We start from the raw sequence: 15,821 nt of genomic DNA on the forward strand, positions 1-15,821 counted from the left end.
TGTGGGTTGGAACTATTATAAAATGAACTATGTATAAGTGAATGTGTAAGTGTAAGTGTATGTGTGCGCTATTTATCGTGCGATTGTGTCATAACACGTGGCGTACTGATCACAATCGCACGGTAAAACAATATTAATCAATATACTTTCTTTCATCCAATTATTCGACTTTGACAGGTGGTTGGGCCGTGTCCTTTTTTTCCCCAAAGAATAATTGACCCGTTTATGTACACACTGCATAGATCCATGCTGAGGATAATCATCAGCTGCATGGAATGTTGCACTAGCTTTGGTATCCCCAAAAGATACAAGTACTGACAGGTATAAGGGGCGCTTCGATGCAAATTCAGCCGATTCAAGTCCTGTGATTGTCCTAAGTACGCCGCTTGTTTTTCTACCCGTATCTTTTGCCCACTACGGCACAGGTGTAAATGCTGACCGACACAACATAGTCATTGAATTAAAAAGTACATGTATGTGTGTTCTATCACAGAACAACTGTATGCAACTAAGATATACTATAAAAACGCATTGTATGTACAGTACGTATCGAAAGCATCTTTATTTATGTAAATCATGTTAAAAAATATCTATTTATATAAATGATTATACTGTTAAGAGTTGCTATATTATTTTACAATCACATAAAAGTTTTATGCCTTCTGAGGTGACCTTTTATTGTACATACATATGTCCGTATACTGCACTCTGTTCTGTAAGTCTACTATTTAGACAAGTACTGTTAAGGCAGAGTGTACTTACACCCAGATTCAAATTGAAACGTATCTAGAGACAAGCTTGGAATTGAATATGGTGAGAACTACGCACATGCTCTTTTTTAAAATGCAACTTATGTGATAGTTGCGTTTGGACATGAATCAGGCCCACAGTTTTGTGAAAACATGATATTCTTTTTCTTATACTTTAAAAAAATAATTTTTTGACATCAGATGAAAGAATTTGTGAGGTTGGGTATTATATAAAGATGTGTAATTTATGGTTTATTTTCTGTGTTTCATTTATATATTTTTTAGATATATTTGTGAGGGGGACAGATTGCCTTATAAATTATTTACGCTTTTGCAGTGCTTCACACTATATAAATAAAGAGTAACACTCAGTGGTCAAAGTGGGTTGGTATACGGCGGTATGTCATACCACCACTTCTCCTACTGTCTTCGTTATAAAACTATAAAATTCCACTCAATTACATTTCAATGCCGCCACTTCTAAATTTCCATATCGGCCGGTAATTATAATAGCAATAATATTAAGTTCTTGTTGCTACTCTGTCCTGTGACATATGCATATTCTTTTGCAGCCTTTAGTTTCACCCAATAATATATTCATTTGATAATTATTGTTCTTTTTTAATAACTTTTATTTATAACTGTTGTTCTTTCACGGTTCACTTAATTGCTTTTACATCTAAGACTGCCAAAACATACTTTCATTTAATTTGATTATACACATTTTATCCTTACTTGTATTTTACTCAAACTCATTTGGGACAAATACCATTTTAGTTAAAGTTTATGTCTGAGTGCAAAGAAAATGGTTTATTGGTAAAAAAAAGCTTATTTTTTAGCATGTTTATTAAGACCTAAAGACAGTGCGAAATAAAATAGAAACAACATAATTGTAATTGCACAGAAGAGTGTTTATTGAACAAGAAAAGGAAAATCCCAATTAGGGACATTTTTGAAAAACTAGTGCATAGGAAACAGCAATGTTGGGCATAGCAATCAATCCCATGGTAAATAATTTTTTTTAATACTGCATTATAAAAATGACAGCTAGACTCTGGTTGGATGTTATGGTTAACACTGCAGTTTTAATGTGTACTAGGTTTCATAAATGTCCCTAAATATTTTTGATGGACTGAAAGAAGACAAGCAAAAATAATCCCTTCACCATTGTGACAGAAAACAAAATTAAATTTTTTGCATATTGTGCAGCCAAGTATTAGTGAAATGGATGAATTGATCAGGATATCGGAGATATACCAAGACTCTTCCAACTCCAGCCAAGCCATCGCTAACAGACTATATGATAAAGTTATCTATCAGAGTGCAGGATATTCCCACCTCAGCTTTTACTAGCATCGCCACTTTTATAAATGCCGCTAATTGATAAAGGTTGTAGATGTTTGAAACTATGGTGTTCCAAAAGGAAGATTGTAATTGACTCTTTTGTTTTCAGATCTTCTGTTCGATCTTGTCCACTTTGGTTGAGACTATTCTTCCGTTCTCTCTCTCTTCTGTAATTGTGGTTACATGCCGGCTTTTTTTTGGATCTGAGAGTGTGGTGAAGGGAATAAAAAACATCTTAATTAAAATACGTACATGTCTAATGGTCAGTCATAGTGAAACAAAGCAGGACATAGACAGCAGAGGGCCCCTAGGCAGAAAAAAAGATTGATCCATCCTTCATTGCTTGGTGACCACTAATACCTGACACAGATATTTTGTACGTCTCCATATATAGTGACAGATACTAAAACATTATATCAGAATGAAGATAATAATGACAAATACTTGCTCTAGAAAATATGTAGTTAAGTTTTTTAAATTTGTATTTTAAAAGACCGTTTAAGGTTAATATCTGAGCCAGATGCTACCATTAATATGGAATGTTGTATAGGAGGTGCCCATATAATTATGTAAAGTCTAGATGGGCCCACATAATTGTATGTGTCCTTGGTCCCCTTACCAACAAGAATTATATAATTGTAGCCAAGAGTAAGATAAGTGAAGAAAATACAATATTCATTTAAAAGTGATCCGGAGATGAAAAAAGGTTAAAACCTCTAGACTTAAAAAAGATATTATCACCTAGAATGTAAAATTTTATCTATAAAGTTACCTGTTACTGGTGACGAATCCGACCTTCTATCATGTCTTGATGACCATTCACCAGCGTTTGATCCACTGCATAAAAAGTTTGTTTTTAAATTAATATTGCATTTACTAAACTCTTCACTTGCACCCTAAATACGTTAAATTCAAACACGATAAACTATGGACAAAGACAAACAATAAAGTACATAAATTGTAATGCCATTAAAGCTAACCTGTATTGATTGATTGATTCTTAATGGTCACATTGATTTTTTTTAACAATATATTTGACAATAGTACATTACAGGATTTGTAAAACTTGCAGATTATACTCTATTGTGGCTGCAATATTGAGGTGTATGACATTCAGATATTTTGTGCAATACTGTATTTTTTGCAAATATGCGCAATATTTTTTTTGGCTTCTCTGTCTTTCTGATTTGTCTGTCAAAATACGGTTGTTTTACCAGTATCTTCAGATCAACATTCGTAAGGCATCATCTCATTTACTAACCCCCTCGGCACTGCACCCCCACTGACTCTTACCTAAGAAGATGGTGGGGAGCAACATCTTTTGCTCCCTTCAGCGTAGCAGTGACATCACAGACCAGCACCAGTCTCCCAGCCTATCATTGAGGAGCAGCAGCCGACAGCAGCACAACTAAGAGACTGCTGGGCTGCTTCCTGCATGTCAGTGTCTATTATGTCTCTCCTTCTGTGCTCCAGGAGCCCCTGACCATTGGTGCCCTAGGCACCTAATGGTAGTGCTGGCCTTCATTTAGGTGCAAAATTTGCATTGAAACACTGGGATGAGCAATTAGCTTTTATCTAGTAAAAACTAGAGAAAAAATGCCAGTATCTGATTGGTCGCTATGGTTTAGGGGAAATGATGCACCTTCATGCAATGCTAGTAAATGAACCCTGATATCTTCATTATATTTTCTGCCAGTATATCTTCACTGTTGTTATTTCTTTACAGCAGTTAATATCCCTTTATTACTTAGATGGTTACATACATATTCATATACATTTAATTTATGCACATACTGCATCCCTTTCCTTGAGAGGTTGTGAACATGGCATCCAGGAACTGTAGCCCGGCCTGAGATGAGCAAGTCTTGGCCTTAGCCTGAATCTTAGCACCCTGATTACCTCTTTCAGACATATTCACATTCATCTAACTCAATGTACAAGGTCTTACCCTTCTCCATCTAGCAACCGGCGGTACATCTCTATTTCATTTTCCAGCCTGGTCTTGATGTCCAGGAGCAGCTTGTACTCCCGGGACTGAGTCTCCATATCACTCCGGAGTTGAGAGAGCTGTTCCTCCAGGTTTCTCACCAATCCTTGAATTTGGCCCAACTTGGAGCAGTACCGACCCTCCGTTTCGGCCAATGTGTTCTCCAGGGAATTTTTCTAGTTGAGGGTAAATATATATGATTACATTACTTTTTAATTCAGATGCAGGATTGTCATTATTGAAATATAAACATCCAAAAGCTAATTTTTAACCTTAAACCCGTTAACCTAATTTATAGTAGCACAGTGACCCGATGCTATGGTTTCTGTCTGACCAAACAGTACAATTTGTATTCAAAATGTTATGTGTTATGGCTGTAGTATCACCTGTTACAGGTGCCAGTGACAATGAGCAAAGTATTTAGTGTACTTGAATCATAGGTTATATATCTTCTTTCCATATAATTCCTATATCATGTATTCATTGTTAAATAGACAGTATTTTAGAATGGCTCATATGCTACCACCCTCCTTTGCAAATTTTGAACGTTACATAATTATCATACAAATGATGTTACACATGGATAACATGTCCTACCCACAGACATGAATACTGTACCATAGCAAGTTGTGTTTGCAAGTCAATCTCCATGGTTTGCATAGTACGTCTTAGTTCGGTGACCTCACAATTGCTTGTTTCAAGTTGCTTGCCGCTACAAGATATTTCATTGTCCAGCTCACTGATCTAAAACAATAAGTATAGTAACACCAAATTCATGAAACATTCAATAGGAAGAACAAACAGGTATATATTCACATACGTCATCTGGAGCCCAATGAGTGGATGTACAGTAACTGTATGCTCATAATTACCAACAAATGAATCTGTAAGAGATTTGCTCTCCAAGACAATTGCCGACAATTGTTCAATGACTATTGCCTGTAATGTCTACAAATACTTGTCTACTGCTTGCCGCACTATGTGAACCATTATTGAGTTGTGCCTGTCATGATCCAGATGTTTATAGATCATTAAGATCACACCTTATTTGAATTAAAAGCTATCTGTCTGGAGTATCGATACATTGTTTAGGAGTCTAGTAAAAATCAGCTACCACTAAAGTATTATTATTATTATTATTATTATCTTTGACTTATAAGGAGCCACAAAGGGTCCGCAGCGCCGTACATTACATATACAGAAAACAGAACCAAGACACAACATGATACACAAATATATACAAACACAGGTGCATGGGTAAAGCAAATCAGATTATATCTGACAGATAGAGAAAGGGATGGTAGAAATCAGCAAGAAGAAGGCCGAAGATTAATAAAACAGGTAAAACAGGGCTAGCGAAGCAGGCCAAGAGTTACAGAGGGTGAAGGAACAGTAGAAGGAGCACACAAGGAAAGAGGGCCCTGCTCATGAGAGCTAACAACCTAAAGGGAAGGGGGAGACACAAAAAAGGGTGGTACTAACTAGGGGAGAGAGCCAGGACAAGAGAGTTAGGAGGACTGATAGACTTGAATAAAGAAACTATGAAGCTTATTTAATAAAATGGCGCAAGTAGAACATGTACTATAATCCATGGCAACAAGTCAGTTATACCCCATTCATACTGCACCAAAATCCTGGGTTTTTGCCGGGGCGAGCTCAAACGACCCGGGTCTTGGTGCAGTATGAATGGTACAAGTCAAAAATCCCGGGTCTAAAAACCCGGGTCTTCAACCCGGGATTTATCGAGGGGTAATTCCCGGGTCGGACCCGGGTTGCCTGCACTATGAATGGTGCAACCCGGGTTTTTCAACCCGGGTTGCACAGAAAACAAGCTGATTGGCTGTCTGCCTGTCTCTAATGTGGTAATGTGGTAAACAATCACCACCCATTTTTGCATCATCTTTATGCATCAAAAAACCATTAACCTTTCAATGACATCACCATTTTTCAGCCAATGAAAACTGCTCTGGTGATGACTCCCACAAATTGCCAGGGCACAGACTTGTGCAGTATGAATGGGGTCAACCCGGGAAATTCCTGGGTCCGAGGTACAGTATGAATGGTGTTTCTGAGCTGGGACGCTCCGAACCCCGGCAAAAACCCGGCTTGAAAAACCCGGGATATTGCCGGGGCGGCAGTATGAAAGCGGTATTATTAGTTTTGTTCATATGACTAAACTAGAAATGTAATTTCATGTAGGTTGTTAGGGATTACAGAACATAACAATAGCATAATATTCGCTGATTGTTAGTAGTTTGTGAAGTAACAAAGACACCATCCCAGATGCTTTCATCATGCATATGTCAGTTCTGTAATGTAAGTCTTTATAAATGATCATAATAATAATAATAATAATAATAATAATAATCCCACTCCTCCTAAATGTACTATTTTCTATTCTATGTATATTTATTATGATTTACAACAATAGACTCATAGATTTTCAGAAGTAAAGTACAAAATATACAGAAAAACTAATATAAATATGTTTATATACATAAAACCGATAAGGGAATTAAAACAAAATATAAATCGTATAAGTAGCTGTAATGTGCCAGTGAGTTCTGGCTTTTCTCAGTACGCTACACATGTGGTGAAGGTTGACTACAGTCAGATCTCTGATTGAATTCAAAAGACATTGAAACTAGAAAAGTCACATACGTAATAATTTCTCATTTTCCATGATTTTTAATAAAATAGTCCAACAAAATTTTATTTGTGTAACAAATGTACACAGAAATTCAAGGTTATATTTTGACACTGTGCTTTTATCTGCTAACCCACCTTTTGGTTGTATTCCTCTTCTGCCTTCCTGCGATTCTCTTCTGCCAAATCCTCATACTCAGCCCTCATGTCGTTCAGGAGTTTAAGGATGTTGCTTCCTGGAGCAGCATCCAGCTGTACATTGACATTGGAAGAGGCCCCTTGCATGCTCTTCATCTCCTAGACAGGAATTCGACAATGTTTTTTTATATACTATTTGCTTGCCGGGAACTATACTGGGTTATCCTTGCATGACCCAATTTACTGTGCATCTTATCAAAATAATTTATTGTTCTTACAAATACATCACTACTTACTGCAGCACAATAAACTACCATTTGCACCCAAAAACAAAAATCTATCTGATTTAAACCCTGGAGGACAGGGATCTCCCTCAACAACCCGACCGGTTCCCATAAATGGCAGCACAAATATAGGAAGAGCAGATTACTCTAACCCTTACTATAAATATTAGAACAAAAGTCTTACAATATATGAGCACTGCTAATGCTTGTCTCACCTCCTCATGGTTTTTCTTAAGAAAAGCAAGTTCTTCTCTCAGATTCTCAAGCTGACTTTCAAGGCTTGCCTTATCCAGAGTCAAATCATCTAGAACTTTACGCAATCCGTTGATGTCCGATTCCACACTTTGATACATGCAAAGTTCACTCTCGTACCTTGAATACATACAGGTCATTTATACTCTGATTTGTTACTCTGATTTATTGCATTTTTTTACATTGCAATTAAAGAATATTAACGTAATATAAAATCCTGGTATTGTAATGTTTCTGTTACATGTGTTACTGATATATAAAAGGGACAGCAACAACCATTCATTTTCTGTTATTTTAGTATTCCATTAGTAGCCAAACCATTCTGCTGTCTGCGGGAATCACTGGAATTACTGCAGGGTATAGCACAGATGCAAATATTTACCCAAATTCCCAAAATCTTAATAGTGGTTTCACGAGCATAACTACCAGAGTAACATGAGTTGGGATTAATAAAATGTATAAAAATGATGGGGACTTTGTAGAAATGTATACACATTATATAAGGTTATTGATAAGAACACCTTGACAAACCTTAATCTAAGCAATATCAATTTCTATGAAGGAAGCTGTCCCTGGGTCAATGACATTTTTAGTCTTTTAGTAATAAAATGTATCTGTGTAAGGACCAGTTTGAACCAATCAGACCTCTTCTTTCATTCTCTAACTTTCACTAAATTAGTTGGCTGTAATCTTTGCTGTGTGGTTCTACACTTTAGAATAATCAGCATAGCATGTTATTTACAGAATCACAATGTTCTATGATAAACCTGCTTTTCTTACTGCAACATTCTCCTTTTAATGTTATTTTTCTTTGCCTGATATGCACATGTAGTAGTGTCTGTAAGTCTCTATTGGTGCAGGAGGTGGCACTGTGTACTCAGGGAAATTTTAATGAATGTCACTTGTGCTCAACAGTGAAGTGATGTCAGTTACTCTGTGAATAAGGCTCCCATGTGTCCAGGTTTTCCCCAAACAATTCTCTTTTTTCCTGATGTTCCCAATCAAGGGGCAATACGTTCCTATGACTGCCTTCTTTTATTTTGGACCTAAAAGGAAGTATAGAGTAGGTTCATTGCAGAAGTTAGGTCACATGGGTGTCTTGATTGTTCATCTCCAAATAATGGGAATTTATATGTGAATAAGACATGTGGTGAGCATATTCTTGTGGTCATATGTGAATGTTAAGATAAGAAGGAAATTAGAGAAGTACGTGAAATTTATTTGGATTCCAGCTACTGTATATGTAAATAGAAAAGATGCAAATGATATTTAGAGATTTTTTTTGGTTGTCACCGTGCCCCTTACACAGCCAGCTCTATACAATGAAATAAGATGAGCCTACACGTTCTAGGGCATGTGATTGTATGTAGAATAGATGTCAGGTGCTGAGCGCACTAAGCGTGCAGGGGGAGGGGCTTTTAGCCAGCATCTTCTGCTCCTCTATGTCAGACTGGGAGTGTGATGCTGTAAGATCGTATGCTGGTGCTACACTCCCCCAATTTAGCATAGACATAGGGGTTGCTGCTGCTCCTCCTCCATGTTCTTGGCCAGAGCCTAGCATAGTAACATGCAAAGAAAATCACAACACTGAGTGAGTAACACTATGTCATTTGGTGCCCTCTAAGTATTGGTGCCCTAGTGGTATAGCTGGCCCTGATTGTACTGCATTAATGCAAAAGTTAAAACAATACAAAATGGAAGTTGCTCAAAAATGTACTAGTACCCACGGGTGCTAGAAACCAGAAATTGTCCTTGACACAAAAAAAAATATCCCAACACTAAAGATCAAAACCAAATTACTAGTAAAACAATAATATAATTGAACCACAAATCTATGTGTACAACAATTTATTATGCTAAAATATATATCAATTAACCATGTAAAATACAAACGTGATAAATTTAAAACGTCGCTGGCTTTGATCTTTAGTGCTAGTGGTTTTTCATTATTTAGAAAAAAAGCACACAAAATCCCCCAGGTGTCTGCTGCCAGCCAGTAAAGAGGACCAATTAAAAAAACTGCCTCCTATTTATAAATAAAATAGAGAAGTCTTAGTTAATTGTTAAATGTTAATTGTAGTGCAATAATCCAAAAGCTATAGACACTGCAATCCTTGCACTATAACAAGAAAGTCCTTTATGTTACCACAAGATTGACATATTGTTTTTCTTTTGGCAATACAAGAATGAAACATTTTTGGAAAGTTGCTAGTTTCTACATGACCTACTTTACTCTGAAATCATCGGCAGCCAGCCTGGCGTTGTCAACTTCTACTTTGATATGATTATTTTCCAAAGTGATGGCAAGGATCTGCAGTAAGAGATAGAATCACACAGCAGGCTTAGATTATATAGGAGTGCAAAACTTACATACTGATCGGCAAAACGTTTGTAACTTTTATGTACATATGTATATATTTGCCAGCTGATTGACCTATATGACCCTCATAAAATTTTCTCTATTTGTCCATTACTAAAAGTGATTTGCTAAAGTAAACCTGTAAATTTCATTGTTTGAGAAAAAAGGCTTTGCATCCACTTAGGGAATACCTCCATAAAAGCATTATTTGCACCTCTTGAATCATCATCATCATCACCATTTATTTATATACACGACACTGATTCCACAGCGCTGTACAGAGAACTCACTCACATCAGTCCCTGCCCCATTGGAGCTTACAGTCTAAATTTCTTAACATACACACACACAGACAGAGACTAAGGTGAATTTTGACAGCAGCCAATTAACCTACCTGTATGTTTTTGGAGTGTGGGAAGAAACCGAAGCACCCGGAGGAAACCCATGCAAACACGGGGAGAACATACAAACTTCCCACAGAGTCATATACAAATATTTTTTGCCAGAAAACTAAATCTTCCTGTGCATGTGGGCACAATCTGCTGAGCTTGCAAAATTTTGCAGCCCTAGGATTCATTTTCTTCCTGTAAAAATGGGCACATCTGCGTATTGATTGGTGCAAGACATCACCAAATCGTAAAATACGCTGTGGGGGCACATTTTTACAAGTTAGTAAATTACACTTATTGTCCTATAATAACATTTGGAATTCACCGAAAACAGTGATTTCATTATATATTAAACTAAAGAGTGTTTCTTCCATATAACAATGTTTCTCATTCATCTTTAAGACTGACATAAATCAGTTTGTTATTGTCAGTAGATTTACATATATATATATATATATATATATATATATATATATATATATATATATATATATATATATTCGTATTTTATTCATTTTATTTTCAAATTCACAGCCCTTTAATATTTATGGAATATATCTGCACAATGCTATATATTGTGAACCTATGTGGACTGTGTATGTTGGATAAGGACAGCCATTATTTCATAGAAAATCTCTTTCAGCAATATTTTATATACACTACATTATGCCACAGAGATAAAATTAAATGAATATATTTTTCTGGATTACTTACTTTATTTTTTAGATCTTCAATGGTCTTATAATAGTTGCTATTGTCAACTTTTTCAGGTTTCTGGGATTCATACCAATGTCTGATTTTCCCTTCAAGTTCTGAATTTGAATCTTCTAATGCACGCACCTTCTCAAGATAGGTAGCCAAGCGAGTGTTGAGATTCTGCATTGTTTCCTTTTCCCCTGCTTGGAGAAGACCATCTCCTACTCCATGTGAAAAACCACCTGGTGAGACACTACTAAAGCCTCCTCCAAACCCTCCTCTTTGCCCACCAATTGAACTTCCTCCTGATACCCCCCTAAAGCCTCCACTACCATGTACACTACTTAAACCACCACCAAAACCTTGCCGTCCAGCTGAGCTTCTGCTAGAATAGGCAGTTCCAGACGTACTACTGACACCACCACTATTACCCCCAGCTGAGTTTCCACCAGAATATCCACTTCTTGTGGCACCACTGGAACTACCACTAAAGCCTACTCTATGACCACTACTATTTCCACCACTATACCCACTTCCTGATACCCCACTGGTGCTGCCACCACATCCTCCACTTTGGCCACCACTGGAACCACCAGCATATCTACTAGAGCTGTCACCATATCTTTCAGTTTGTCCTCCACTAGCATTGCCACTTGAGCTGCCACCATATCCTCCAGTGTGTCCTCCACTGGAACCACCTGTTTGCCCACCAGAATATCCACCTGCTGAGGCACCACTGAAACTTCCTCCTAAGCTTCCTCTCTCTCTACCAGACGAGCAACTTCCTGAAGCACCATCAGTGCCAGCACCTAAGCTTCCCCTATGACCACTTCTATGCATACTACCAGAAGTTTCCCTATAATTCTGACTTGAGCCTCCATGGGTAGAACCAGTATCCTCCCCATAGTGCCCACCAGATCCTTCTCCAACCGTTGATCCTCTTTGAACATTTACTCTAGACCCTGACCTATTTTCATCATTGGATTCAGGCATATGTCGAAAACTTCTTTCTTCAGAGTTATCAGTTTGTCTCGAGGGACAAGTGGATCCAGCATTCCCATAAGATTCTTGGCTGTTTGCACTTCTGTAGGACATTTTCTCAAAGAGACTTTTGCAGTGTTCTAAGTTAAGTGTAATGTGTGCAGAGTAAAACACAAATGATTTTGCAGCATTTTATACTAAATTAAGTAGGTGTTACATGACAGTATAATATAAATACTACAATATATGCCAACCCAGAATCCATATATAGATAATTATAATTATTTAATAACCAACTCTGAGACCATTCCTTTAAAAGTGGGTAATAAATGTAAGTTTGGATCACATTTCAAAATAGAGACAGGTGGAGCTAATTTAGAGTTTTATTGCCATGATGTATTTAATGTTTTTACCATGTATTTTTATTATTATGCAGGTGAAGTAAATCATTAAACATTTTTCCTTCTTATGGGATCGTGAACAGCCTTACACCTACTGGCATTGGATTACAACACATTCTTTTTTGTGTCGAGCATGTTTATAGAATTTATAGACCTAGAATAACCTCTGAACAATAAAAAAGCTATGCTGCTATAAAACCATACAAAATTATTGGTAGCACATTTTTGGCAAGGTGGCAATTTAATGCTTGGTGGAACTGGCACAAGTTGTTTCTATCGTCATCACAGGTAATATTGCAAGATGAAACGTCTGTTTTAAGTGTAGATTTATGTATTGATGCTACAAGAAATGCATTATATAACTGGTATAGTTGCCAATTTTTTAATTTGCTTATTGCAACAAGGCTATATCACATATGCCATCTAAAGTTCCTAAGCTGCATTGGAATGATTGTAAAATATATTCATCTTGAAAAATATTCTGCCCATATAAATTTGTTTCTTTTCATATTTGTTTAAGTTGCCATGAGTAGATGGTGCAATATCAGGCTGAGGTTCCAAAGCAAAGTGCATCTAGTGGTGACATTTTATGAATAATGGAAAATATTTGCTTGGCTTTAACAGAGAAGATCAAAACATTTCAGCATGATTTAAATTTTCTTTATTTGGCTATATTTTTTTATTTTTTATACGTTGATTTGCAGATAATCAATAAACTGTACAAATAAAAGTTTTAGTAATTTTTACGAAGGGAGGAAAGTAGGAAAGGAAATCAAGTGAGGTAAAGAAAAGGAAATAAGGTTGGAAGAGAAGAATTAAAGTCCCGAAATTCCAACTGGCCCAATATCATATATTCATATATATGTTGATATATACCTTCTACCTCTGTGGAAGGGTAGAAGATGAAGACAAGAATGGAGAGCGGGGTGGATTTAGGAGATGAAAACCCCCCCCAAAAAACAAAGAAAAGACCATGGAATACATGAGCACAAAGATAAACCATTGAGATCGTAACGTTACAATTCATCTCTACATCCCCACAATCGCCTCAACAGAAACCATTGGGTTCCATCAAACAGGCTCATAATTTGGGTTGGTGTATTACTATCTAGCGTTTCAATATACATGCCCAATTTAGTATGAAAACTTTTAATACCCATCTCCAAATCAGAGAATGTAGAAAGGCCTATCAAAATACAGAGTATCTAACAATTCTGACCTAATTTCCTTTACAGATGCGAGATCCACTTGCCCAAAATAGTTTTTTTTTGCAAGTGTAATAACGATTGTAAATAAAGGTAGAATTGAATAGTCTGATAGCTGCTCCTTCCATATGTTAAAAGAAGCATAAAGTAAAGGTTCATACTGAAGCTGTAATTGTACATGAAAGGTGAAAGTAGGGTAGGATACAATTCTAGAATATACTATACTACACTATACTATACTATAATATATGCAGTGGCGCACGCAGGGGGGGGGTTTCTGGGTCTCCAGAAACCCCCCCCTGCTAAAAAAGTGCCCTACATATCGGCAGGGTACAATACAGCAGCCGCGGCGCTGTCTAACAAGCACTGCCGCGGACGCTTCTTTGACAGCGCCGCGGCTGCTGTATAGTACAGTGCAGCCGAAATGGAGCGCATGTGCGGCAGCTCTCAAGGGTTTTTTTTTTCGGGGGTGGAGGAAACCCCCCCTGAAAAATCCTCCGTGCGCCCCTGATATGATACTATAATATACTATTCCAAAATGTAACGATGTTCGGGCAGGTGCAGAGGATATAAATCAAGGTAGCATCATATTTCTTACACTTTCGACAGATACCAGATTCGGAGATCATCAAATGTCTCCTCTGAGTTTGTGAAATATATGCTCTATTTATTATATTCAGATGTGTTTCTTGAAGTTTATTTGGCCATTTTAATTAGCAGCATAAACTAGAAAAAAAAAAAAGATTTTTCAAAATTGGTTGTGAAAATACAATTGGTCTAATCTCTTGGCTCTACCAAGCAATTGCATGTCAGTGATGAATATGTCTTGTTTTATGTAACAAAAGTATATATTGTTTTTAAAATATGAAATATAGCAGTATATATTTCTTTAATAAAATCTCCATTTATAAGTGTTTTTGGTTGCACAATTCTCTGTATATTGACAGCAGTGCCAATTCTTTAAAAATGATGTACACCTCTTGCAGTAAATGGCAATCACTTGATGGGTTATTGATCAGTGTTGTACATGACCTATATATAATAAACTATATACACCGGCCCGAACAGCCGTTAGACTGAGCGGTCCGGGTGCCCGCTGCCCCCCTGTCCCCAGTCCAGCCCGCCCCTGATTTGGCCCTTGTCAAAGTCACTCAGATCCTTATGCTTGCCCATTTTGCATGCTTCCAAAACATCAATTTGACTGTTCATTTGCTACTTAATATATCCCACCCTTTGAAAGGTATCAATGTAACAAGATAATCAATGTTATTCACTTTACTTGTCATTGGTTTTAATGTTGTGGCTGATAGGTTTATATTACTGTATGGATGCAGCATGCAATATGTTAAAAGTAATGCATAAAACTTTGCGAATACAATGTTTCAGTTGTAATAACCCTCTTAAAACTGAGATGTTGGATTCAGAAAAAGTGTATGCAATATTACTGTCTACAAATTTCTTGAGTGCCTCTTCCATATTCTCTATAAGTAGCCATTTTGTGAAAGGTAACATGATCAGATACATGTATTTATCTGAGTGCCAAGGTATTTATTAATCATATATAAATATATATATATATATATATATATATATATATATATATATATATATATATATACACACAAGAAAACAGGGATACGCTGCACTCTCCAAACACATAATTAATGCTATATCAAGTACTGTTCTATATTAAAACAGGGAATGTTAGTTCCACATATTGCAATATATGTTTAAGCTGACCAACTGACGCCAAAGTCTTCCCATTCTGGTCAGTCCTAACATGATCAAATGCTATGCTATTTTATCTGGGCTTAAGGCTTACCTGCACACAGCTTTCAAATGCAAGTCTTTCCCTAGCACTAGCAGCCATGGGGGACCTGGGACTCACCTGACACAAGTTGGAATTAATTAATGTAAAGAATGGGGTGCAAGAGTCATGGGACTTACATTGTATAAACAAAAACAGACATAGGTCCTCTGCACTCACCATGTACAGACTGGGGTGCAAGAGGGGGTTGTCCACATTGTATAGACAAGAAAACAGGGATACTCTGCACTCTCCAAACACATAATTAATGCTATATCAAGTACTGTTCTATATTAAAACAGGGAATGTTAGTAATATATATATATATATAAACACATATATAACAGTGCTCAGACCAGGTGATCTCTGGCATAACTAACCCATTCTAGAACTCATAGGACAATGTCCTGGGAGAAAAATACCTCCTTTGCCAAACTGTACCTTCTCAGAATATATACGATTTCATATATTAATCACATATAACACTGTACTTCTTACACATATGTATATTATATCGTGTAATCCCTGAAATGTATGATCTGTTGATTTGGGAGTCAGTTATTATAGATGTCTGTAATAAAAC

The 15,821-nt window shown here is 36.7% G+C and overlaps 2 protein-coding genes across 2 annotated transcripts in view; both read right to left on the minus strand.

Moving 5' to 3' along the window:
* The window catches only part of SMARCE1 (SWI/SNF related BAF chromatin remodeling complex subunit E1), a 241,199-nt gene that overhangs the window by 160,137 nt on the left and 65,241 nt on the right, over positions 1–15,821 (minus strand). The gene's annotated exons all lie outside the window — the stretch shown is intronic.
* LOC142095369 (keratin, type I cytoskeletal 12-like) lies at positions 1,657–11,939 on the minus strand. Its single transcript, XM_075178320.1, has 8 exons — positions 10,863–11,939; positions 9,629–9,711; positions 7,364–7,520; positions 6,865–7,023; positions 4,699–4,824; positions 4,042–4,256; positions 2,866–2,930; positions 1,657–2,296 (listed from the first exon to the last, which is right to left on the minus strand). Exons 1-8 carry the CDS (start codon positions 11,937–11,939, stop codon positions 2,199–2,201), a joined length of 1,980 nt encoding a protein of 659 aa, XP_075034421.1. The 3' UTR covers positions 1,657–2,198.

The sequence above is a fragment of the Mixophyes fleayi genome, chromosome 6, assembly GCF_038048845.1.
Source record: "Mixophyes fleayi isolate aMixFle1 chromosome 6, aMixFle1.hap1, whole genome shotgun sequence".
NCBI classification, from domain to species: domain Eukaryota; kingdom Metazoa; phylum Chordata; class Amphibia; order Anura; family Limnodynastidae; genus Mixophyes; species Mixophyes fleayi.